This window comes from Diceros bicornis, chromosome 4, assembly GCF_020826845.1.
Source record: "Diceros bicornis minor isolate mBicDic1 chromosome 4, mDicBic1.mat.cur, whole genome shotgun sequence".
Taxonomy (NCBI): Eukaryota; Metazoa; Chordata; class Mammalia; order Perissodactyla; family Rhinocerotidae; genus Diceros; species Diceros bicornis.
The window spans coordinates 57,243,943-57,254,830 of record NC_080743.1 but is presented as its reverse complement, the minus strand read 5'-3'; the positions used below and the strand labels follow the sequence as shown (position 1 = coordinate 57,254,830).

General features: G+C 42.3%; 1 protein-coding gene across 1 annotated transcript; it reads left to right on the top strand.

Annotated features, from left to right (window-relative positions):
* The first annotated feature begins 9,098 nt into the window (after positions 1 to 9,098).
* LOC131403006 (small proline-rich protein 2E-like) lies at positions 9,099 to 9,287 on the top strand. Its single transcript, XM_058537433.1, has one exon. The coding sequence runs from the start codon at positions 9,099 to 9,101 to the stop codon at positions 9,285 to 9,287; it is 189 nt and encodes a 62-aa protein (XP_058393416.1).
* The last annotated feature ends 1,601 nt before the right edge of the window (positions 9,288 to 10,888 follow it).

The following is a 10,888-nucleotide window of genomic DNA, read 5'->3' as shown; positions in this document are numbered from 1 at the left end:
ACCAGCTGAGGGTCTCTGGATAGCTGGTGGAGGTGGGATGCAAAGGACATGCAAAGGACAGATTTAGCCCTCCGTGAAGGTGGGAAGGGATCTAATATGCACAGTCTTTTATTGAGTTGTCCAGACCTTGGGGCACTTTTGTTCAAAAGGCGTGAGATCTAGAGAAGAGAATTAAACCTCTGTCCCGAAGATTTTCCCCATCCAGCAGCTAGAAGAACTGACTCTGTCTTGACCACAGAAGATGATAAGATAAAGGCAGCTCTGTCTGGCCTTCAGGGAAGATCTTGAAAGTATGTTATTTTTATTTCTTACAGGAGATACTCCCAAGAAAAATGATAAACTGTGCTTTGATTTGCTTTGTAATTGCTTCTGAGGATATCACTTCTGCTAAGATGGGTATTCCTCTTGATATGGGGCATGCTTCACCTGGCTGTGAGACAGGGGCAGAGTTCAGGGCCTTGGGTGGACCAGGCTCAGCGATTTGGGGAAAGGACTGAATGAGGACCCTGATTTGTCACTGCTGCTGAAAGGATGTCTTTCTTGGATTTAAGTAAGCCTGTAAAATACAAGAGGCAAAAATGTTCAGACATCACATCTCCCCAATTTTGAAATAAAGTTCCTTTTTCTGTAGGTGAGAATCCCTGGTCCTGTCAGCCTTGAAGTCCTCCAGGCCAAGCCAGCCAGGAGAGCTAATGTGATCAGCCTCACTGAGGACATGTATGTCAGCAGAAGATGTATCCCTAGAGTCTAGATAGTTCTAAGTTCATTTAAAAAAGACACAACCCTCCTTAGTTTGTTCCTTGAGAACTGCAGCTTTTGCAAAATAGGGAAGAAGAAAACGTCTGTTCTCCTTGGTGACTGTCTCCAGCCTCTACAGGGAGAAGTGTGCAGAAGTGGTGAGGAAGAGGAGATGGTGGTCAAGGTGGCAGTTGCAGAACTGGGCTCATTTCCAGAGCAGATGTTAGAAGAAGGACAAGCATGTCTGTTTTTAAACAAGTCACTTCTCTCCAGTCCCTCCTATCTTCTGGGAGAAGACCCAAGGGCTCCAGTCAGATTCAAATATTATATTTCCTTATGTCTGATAAGCAGCGGCCACTTCTGGGGCCCCATGGTGTTGATGGGAGCAGTGTCCCATGAAAAGTTGGGAGAGAACCCCCGTTCAGGTTGGGAAAAGAAGCTGGTTCCAGAGGCTGTCACTTCTGCTTTTCTGGGTATTTCTGCTGACATGGGGGGCACTACGTAGGGGGTGCTCCAGGATAAGGGCAGGGCTCAGGTCCCTGGAGATGGGGCTTTGCATTGCTGCTGCTATGCATAGGACATCCTTCCCAGGTTTAAGGAAACACGAGATAAATAGAAGAGAAACATTTTCAGGTTTGGCATCCATAAAGTTTGAAAGAGTAGAGCAATTGCCACAAAAAATTCTAACCTCCAGGGTAGAGAGAACCTCTCTGACCTGTAGAGGTCATCATATTCTATGACTTAGATTTTCCTAGTTTCATTTAATGACAACAAGAATAATTTCGAACATTTACTGAGTGTTTGTATAGCTAGTGCTATGCTAAGCATGTCAGTGATTTTCTTTTTTAATCCTTATCATGATCTTATGAAATGGGAACAATTATTGCCTCCATTTTGTACATAGAGAATGTGCAGAAAGGTTAAATGACTTACCTAAAGAGTAAAAACTAGTAACTGGGGGAACCAGGTTTACACTCCCTGACCCCAGAGCCAGTGCCCTTAACTATTACCCATCTGCCAATCCTCGCTGGCAGATGTTAACCCCCAGCACCTCAGGAATCAGCTGTGGAGCTGTTAGGAGAGAGGATGTTCTTTAGTCTGCTTAATTTTGATTCTTTGTCTAGCTTTGGGCTGGGGGTATTCCCTTTTTCTGATTATGTCAGATCTATCAGAATACTGGTGCTCTGAGCTGGCCCCTTACTCTCATGAGAACATTGAGCCCCGGGCTGAGAGTTGTCCTTGGGACTAGGAGAGAAAATGTCCAGAAATTGTGCCACTTGTTCAGCCAAGACTGACTAGAGCGTCCTGGGTGTGCGCTACTGTTAGGATTAGATAGCAAAATGAGGATGCTTAGCTTGGGGAACAAAAAATTCGAGCTAATATGAAGGCTATTTGTAAATAATGGGAAGAGAAAGTAGAATTATTCTGTATTCCAGAGCAGAAGTCTCATTAAGGAACAGAAGTTATTGGGAAGCACATTTCAGTCCAATCAAGGAGATCATTTTTGAGTAATTCCATTAATAAATAAGACTAGCTGCCTATAACATACTGATTCCTCAGCAGGTATTTTAGAGCAGATATTTGTCCAAAATGTGCTTCTGATTCTGGATTCCTATTCTTATCTGAGATTTATTTTCTGTTTCTGACTTCCTTTTAGGGCCTCCATCTTCTTCTTCTATTAATTTCCCCCTCTCTGTAGGACAACCTCTATCTACTCACTCTCAGGATATTTTATAAGTTCTCTTTCCCATCTCATTGTCCAAACCACAGGCCCTCAAAGTGGAGCCAGGTGGTAATAGAGTATCAGAAGTGTGGGATTTCCAGAAGTGTTATTCATGCTTTGTCCAAGGCTTAGCTCAAATTCTCAGAAGATGAATTTGAAGATGGTTTTTTGTTGTTTCTGGACAGCTGGGCTTTGGCCTCAAATCCAAGTGAAACAAAGTCTCTTGTGTTGTAGAAAGAACATGAGATGGAAATAAGGAGACCTGGTTGTTAGGCTTACCCTGACATTAACCAGCTGTGTGATATCGGTCAAATCACTCAATATCTCCATGACTTAATTTCTTCATCTCTAATATTAAAGATTTTGATTTGATGATTTCCAAAGTTAATCCAAGAATTAACATGATGTCTATCTACCTGTCTGTTTACGTACCTAATTACCCTATTTCTCTGAAACTCCATCTAGAAGGACACTTCACTCTAGTTCCAACCACACGACCTTCTTCTGGCCCAGGTGGAGGCGATCCCAAACCCTAAGGGGATTCTTCCGTCTTTTCAGAGATATCTCAATCACCTATCTCTCCAGGCTGCTTCCTGCTTCAGAGGATCCAAGCGGCATAAGGAAGGCCTCAATCTTGCCCTTTTTATTTATTTTTATTTTTTTATTTTATTGTGGTCACATTGGTTTATAACAGTGTATAAATTCCAGGTGTACATCATTGTACTTCTTGTTATGCATAGATTACATCATGTTCACCACCGAAATACTAATTACAATCCATGACCACACGCATGTGCCTAATCAACTCTTTCACCATCCTTCCTCCCGCCTTCCCTTCTGGTAACCACAAATCCAATGTCTGTCTCTATGTGTTTGTTCGTTGTTGTTTTTATCTTCTACTTCTGAGTGAGATCATACAGTTTTTGACCCTCTCCCTCTGACTTATTTTGCTTAGCATAATACCCTCAACGTCCATCCATGTTGTCACAAATGGCTGGATTTCATCATTTCTTATGGCTGAGTAGTATTCCATTGTGTATATATACCACATCTTCTTTATCCATTCATCCCTTGATGGGCTCTTAGGTTGCTTCCAAGACTTGGCTATTGTGAATAATGCTGCAATGAACACAAGGGTGCATGTATCTTTATGCATTTGTGTTTTCATGTTCTTTGGGTAAATACCCAGCAGTGGAATAGCTGGATCATATGGTAGTTCTACCCTTAATTTTTTGAGGAATCTCCATACTGTTTTCCATAGTGGCTGCACTAGTTTGCACTCCCACCAGCAGTGTATGCAAGTTTCCTTCTCTCCACATCCTCTCCCACACTTGTTGTTTCCTGTCTTGTTAATTATAGCCATTCTGATGGGTGTGAGGTGATATCTCATTGTAGTTTTGATTTGCATTTCCTTGATAATTAATGATGTTGAAAGATGTTCAATCTTGCACTTTTAATTCCAAGCTCAGTCAGCCATTAAGGAAACAAAGAGGTTTTTCCCAGTTTCCTCTTTCTTGGGTGTCTCACTCCAAGTTCTATGACTTGTATAACTACTTCTTTGTATAGAAATCTCCAGTTTGGCCGGTACTGAGTGAGTAACAAGGTTTCCATCTCCTTAGGAAGGGCACTTTGGGAGGAATGGAACACAAGGGCCATTTCCCACAGTGCCTCTGGGGCTCTCAGTGAGTGCTGGGCAGCCATGGGGTGCTGTAATGAATGGGACAGGGGAGGCAGGACCTTTGAGTGGGGGAAGAGCATGTGTGGGTCCTGGTGGGTAAATAGTAGATGACTTGAACTTATCATGTTCTAATGCTACAGCAAAAGTAGACCCCATTAGTCCAGACCATATATTGTGGTAGGTGCTGCCAGGAAAGAATTATGTGGATTTGAGGGATAAAATGGCTATTAGAAAAAGCTAAATGAGACTATTCGGAGAAGTAGACCATGGCTTCCACAGCTATGATTTGAGAACACTTTTGTCAGTCAGGGAATCTTCATAGACCCTGGAAGGTAGGAAGTAAAGTTTAGTGAGAGCCAATTCCCAGTATTCTCTCATGGAACATTGTTTGGCTGTCAATCATTCAATGGATTCAGGATTTAGAAGGATTCAGGAGGATGTTGAAGTATAGTATGTTACTTGAAGCTGTAGCACATAGTCAAGGGACAGACGTAGATATTGATAGTTGGAGTATAGAGTGGAGAGTCTGGGGACCTGTGAGAGGAGAGGAGAAGGCACCGGGCAGAGCTAGAGAGGAGAATGGTGATCCTTTGGTATTGCTCAGACAACCACTATGCACTGGGTTATGTGTTTGCCTTGCTGTGTTGCCTGGCAGGAAAAGCTGCACTTATAGGACCATAAACAGGTGGAAAGGAAGAAATGTTTCAGTGTATGTGCCACTGAAATGGGACTCCATCTATTGGCAGCTGTGAAGTTGAGAGGTGGCTATTCACTAGAGATCAATAAAAAGGATTTCCAGTTAATTTCCAGTATTTTGGTGCATGATACCTGAGCCCAGACCAGTAGAAAAAGTGAGACATTTCCTGTTGAAGAAGTGTCCAGAGTGGTGGTAGCCTTGGTGGGGTAGGAGTGGCAGGCAGGATGAAAGTTAGCATGTGTTCAGTGAAATTTCAGGTATTGAACAGGTGTGCAGTTTGATCACAAAATTCAGTGTGTCCCAAGTTCTTCAACGTCAGCTTGAGGAATGGACACAGCAGAATTATTATGGGGAGGTGAATGGGTTCTAAAGGCTCCTGCAGTCCAGGAGACTTCAACGTTTATATGCAATCTATCAACTCAATAGTTACTCTAGCTGTTATTTACTCTTTTCTGGAATTTAGTGTTTGTGTGTGATAAGATACATGTGTATTTCAGGTAGTCTCAGGAGTGCTGAGAAAAGGGTGGGGAAGGGTGTTTACCTGCTAATATTCTGGGAAACTAATTTCATGGGGAAATTATGGTTAAAATGTAGATGGGGGAGTTTCAACAGTTCAGTCATGCAGACATTTAAGGCAGGTGTGACCAAGTAACCTCTAACAACAAGAGTAGCCTTGCCTGGGAGGGTGTCTTCCTTGGAAAGAAACATCAGAGGGAACCACATAGATGAGGTTCAATAAATAGATTTTTAATGAATGCTTGTGATTTCGGTTCACTTCTTTCCATTTCCTTAAAGTGATGATTAAGAATACATATTTTTAAAATAAAAGGGCTCAAGTGTACATCGTTGAGGGCATCAAGAAGGAAAAGTACTGAGGAGACTGGATTACACTCTGAAATCTCTCCTGGGGGTGGGGGAAGTGACTCTAGGAACGGGGTGGAGAAGATAGCTTCAAAGAAGCAGGGAATATAGGTCAAATTTGTGGTTCTATGGGAAGAAAGCAGAAGAGAATTTCAGGCTTGAACAGAGTAAAGAGATGGCCCATGCCGTCAGCTCCCACCCCAAGAGACAGGTATTATTTGCCCCTATTCATAGGGAAAGATTCAAACCCAGTCAGGAGAGGTGACCTGCACATGGTCACATGGCTCATCAAAGATACAACTGGGACCAGACCTACTCTGGTTCTTTTTCAGGTCTCTCCTCCTGTATTAGTCAGGATTCTCCAGAGAAACAGAACACACAGGATATAGCATATATAAATAATTAGTGACATTGAGTGGATTCTGACTCCTAGTAATCCTATGTAGAGCAGAGTGGAACCCTGCCTGGTTATTTTGTGCTATCATCTCACCTTCTGGCACTGTATCAGACAATGATCTGCTGCTATTCATGGGGTTTCCATGGCCAATCTTTTAATTTATTTTTTTGCTGAGGAAGATTCTCCCTGAGCTAACATCCATTGCCTATCTTTCTCTCTCTCTCTCTCTCTCTCTCTCTCTTTTTTTTTGATGTGAGCCACCACCACAGCATGGCTGCTAACAGATGAGTGGTGTAGGTCTGGCCTGGGGAACCAAACCCAGGCTGCTGAAGCAAGCATGCTGAACTTAGCCACTTAACCACTAGGCCACCAGGGCTGGCCTATGGCCAGTTTTTGGAAGTGCATGGCCAGGTCCTTCTTCCTAGTCTGTTTAGTCTGGAAGCTCCACTGAAGTCTGTCCTCCATGGGTGACCTTGCTGGTATTTGAAATACCAGTGGCTTAACTTTCAGCATCACAGCAATATGCAGCTGCCACAGTATGACAACTGACAGACGACTAGTATGGTTCCATGACCAGGAAACTAACCCAGGCCACAGTGATGAGAGTGTTGAATCTTAACCACTAGACCACCATGGCAGAGAGAGAGAGAGAGAGAGAGAGAAAGATTTATTATAAGAATTGGCTCACATGATTATGAAGGCTGGCAAGTCCAAAATCTGCAGAGCCAATGTTCCAGTTTGAAGACTATCAGGCAAGAGAATTATCTCTTGCTTGGGGAAGGGTCAGACTTTTGTTCAATTCAGGTCTTCAGATGATTGGATGAGGCCCATCCACGTTATAGAGGACAATCTTCTTTACTCAGTCTACTGATTTAAATATTAATCTCATCCAAAACATTCTCACAAAACACTCAGAATAATGTTTGACCAAATACCTGGGCACCCTGTGGACAGTCAAGTTGACACATAAATTAACCATCACACCTTCCTGCTAGCACACTGACAAATTGTATGAAGAAAGCAGAGATGGCAATAGATTTGTTTGGTATATACTCCACTATGATCATATGGAAAAATCCTAAATTTAGTAAAAATTGTAATTAAATTATTGTTAATGATGAAGTTGTAAATCAATGGCAATTAACTTCAATGACAGAATTATTCATAAAGTGATTTAACTTAGACTCAAATTTACTCACAGATTCTATACCAAACAAAACGTGTTTAAATAGTAAACGTAAAATACATATAAAATTAGTTGCTTGAAAGGCATTGCTTATTGGATTTGATTTTCCAGTGATTTCAAAGGGGCAGGAAGCCAGAAAATTTGAATAATCCCCCTAAGTTATCTTCAAAAGTTGAAGAAGTAGAAAGAAGTCAGCTGGGATAAGTTATGTAGGAGCAGGTAGTATGTCATGTTGATGAGTTATGAGCAAAGAGCTTGCTTTCTGTTGTAGGCCTAGGAACTGAGCTACCAGAACATTTGAATTATAATAGGTGATGTTGTGGTCCTGTGGGTTCCATGTGACCCGGGGTGGTACAGATTTATAAAGGCCACCGGAATCAGCTTTATGTCCTCTATTTGAAGGACCAAAGCAGTGAAAATAGGATGCTGGATGTCACCATTTTACTCAATGTTTCCAAGTCTAATTATGGGAAGGCTGTTGAAATGACTGGCAGCCTTACCTCAATCCGTTTTAGAAGAAGAAAGGAACCTAGATTAGCAAGCCACAGATCGAGGGGAAATGCATTACAAAAAGGAATTGGGTTAAAGAGAAAGGTGTCACCTGGTAGCCAGGCTCTTTTCCAGCCAGCATGTACAGCAAAATGGCAACCAGCTAAAGCGGAACAGAGCAGACAATTTCATTATTCAGGGAAGGTGAAAGATAGGAAAGGGTCATCTTCCTCAGTCAAGAGAGAGAGCCTTTGACCACCAGTTAGAGAATCCCCCAAAGTCTCCACCTGCCCTAAGTCATTGAAACTGAGAGGTAAGTTAGGACTTCCGTGACTCATGAGCACTTAACCCAGGGAGGAGACCCAGGAGCAGCATATTTCCTGTTTCCAGTGTCCCTGTCAAGCCAGTTATGGATGGATTTGCATTTTGGTTGGGAAACTACTGGATCTAGTCAGTTTTAGGCAGCTCCAGTTCCCCTGGGGTGGGGCATCAAGCCCTATAAAGAGGTCCTCCACTGCACGACTGCCATCCGCCTGGTACTTGAGTCCTGATCTACTTTGGAGAACGTGGTGAGTCTGATTTCTTGAGTTCATCTGTTTTTTGCTGCTCTCAAATGTTGAATTTAGTCTGGAGACAGCAAGTTTTTTGGGTCCAAAGACATGATCATGGGTTTGTTGCTGCTCAGGAGATAGAAACTTAGACTTGGGGCACAATGATATCCTGCTTTCACTTGTCTTTTGGTACATAGTTTGATGTCTCGTATGGAAAAGAAATTAATAGGAATGGTTTGATACAAAGAAAAGGGAAGACCAAAGTATTTTTCTCTATATACTTTTCTCTCTTCTCTATCTTTTTGGTGTCCCTTTCCTTCTGCTGGGATTTCAAAGGCTTGTGTCTCAGAAGGTGTGAAGCCATTGATACTTCCTGATGGCCTTTTGCCCTAAGTCAGTGTATTGGGACCTCAGGAGAGATCTTGATGATAGCAATCGCTTGTGAGTTTACCCAGGATTTCAGAACTTGGGATGGCCTTTCTTGAAGATGCTATTTTCATACAAATATCATAACTTGGTTCTTTCAAACGGAGATATTTTCTTGGAAATATGGTATGGGAAAAGAGAGATTTTTCTCAAGACTGATGAAACAGTTTGCTAAAGAGGAAGGGAGAAGCCAGAAATTCGTAAAAAAGGAAGTCTAGAGATTACAGCACAATCTTGGAGATTGGAGAGGGAGTGTCTTTTATACTATATAATCCTTAGTTTCTCTCTCTATAGGAGACCCTTCATGTGAACACTGTCTATAATTTCTTTCAGATTCTAAGCCTCCCGAAAGATGTCTTATCAACAGCAGCAGTGTAAGCAGCCCTGCCAGCCACCTCCTGTGTGCCCACCTAAGTGCCCTGAGCCATGCCCACCTCCAAAGTGCCCTGAGCCATGCCCACCTCAGCAGTGCCAGCAGAAATGCCCTCCTGTGCAACCCCCTCCACCATGCCAGCAGAAGTGCCCACCCAAGAGAAAGTAAGAGCTTCAGCATCCATCAGGATCAGGGAAAGATAAGGACAATTGGCTCACCTCGTTCCACAGCTCCACCTTCAACTTATCTTCCAAGCCTGCCATGGATACAGAAGACACTTCTCCACTATTCAGCCTGAAAAATGCCTGTGTGATTCCTAACAGTGAAAGGGTTCCTACCTGAGGCTGTTACACTGCTGCTCTCCAAGAGGTAGCTGAGAAAGGGTGGTCCTCAGCTGTGCCGGCATCCCTGAGCTTCAGAAGAAAGAACAGTAGCTGTCTTCCTGGTGCCAGCTGAGGATTCTCTTGATGTCTTCTGTGTCTGTCTGTCACATGGGTAGGGGTTTCTAACAGCTTGGCAATTATTACTTTTCTTCCATTTCCTGAATAAAGTATAATTTTTGTGTGATGGGATATATGTTTTCTTCCTTTTAAAACTTGCTCGTTAGCAATATCATATCATCATTTTGGTTTGTTTCTACCCTTCTTTGATCTCAAGGCTCAGCCTCTCACAATCAGTGTTACCTGAATTTTTGGTCATAGCAAACATTATTTCTATATCATGTCAAATGCATGTTATTTTCCTTAATTACTGTTTGATGAGGAACAAACTATTTAACTCCTCAGGATTTCAATCTCTCTACTATGAAGTGGGGAAAATCATATTTGTATTACCAACTTGCCTTCGGCATGAAATTGAATGGTAATTGAGTCGTCACAATGCCTGACATCTATTAGTACTCAGTAAGGCATCGGATCATCCTTGTCTCCATTATCATCAACAACCTCATCGTCACCCTCACCATCACCACGACCACATTTGCTGCAGCATGAAAGTGGCTCAGACAAAACCAGGATAGGAAAGAAGAGGATTCTGAAACTTTATTACTCTCTCATATTCTGTTGTTCTCTTTCTTTTCTAATTCACTGTATTTTTTTATGTGACATTGCAGATGAAGAGATTTTGGGAAGTAGTGGCCTTTCTGCATAAAATCATAGTAGTTCTGAAAACATGGGGAACACAGAAGAAAGGGATGTAATAAAGTTCCCTACATGGCAAAGTGCTGCCTCCTCTCCGTGTGAACCACCTGCTCTTCTTACTCCAACAACTCACCAAAATTCAGGATCCCATCATGTATGTTCACCTCTGAAATTGCTTTCTTGAATGTTCTGGCCCTATGTTTGGAGAATATTGGGTTTTACCTGCTTATTTAGGTTGCAAAGTTACTTTTGTGATGCAGCTTGTTTTCTAAGTGGTTAGCCTACTAGTCAGGTATGTTGTGGCAATAGGGACAGGTTCTTTAAATATCCTTTCTGTGGTCCTAAGTGTCCACACACAGAAGAGTTAGTTGAGATCACACACACACACACACACACACAGACACGCACACACACACCCTGATAAATATAGCAGTATTTTTAAAAGCAACCAAGTCTTCACATTAAATCATACTATACTTAAGCATATTAAATATTAAGAGGATCTTCCTCTTTCTACATCTTCCTCTCACAAAATAGAAGTAAAGGACTCCAAGATGACAGAGCTGTAGATGGAAGGAGAGTCCCAGATTACTCCTCCACCCTCATCAGATTGTGACATGAATGAAAGAT

Excerpts from the sequence above, each read along its gene's own strand:
- LOC131403006 (XM_058537433.1), top strand. The coding sequence starts at position 9,099 with ATGTCTTATCAACAGCAGCAGTGTAAGCAGCCCTGCCAGCCACCTCCT.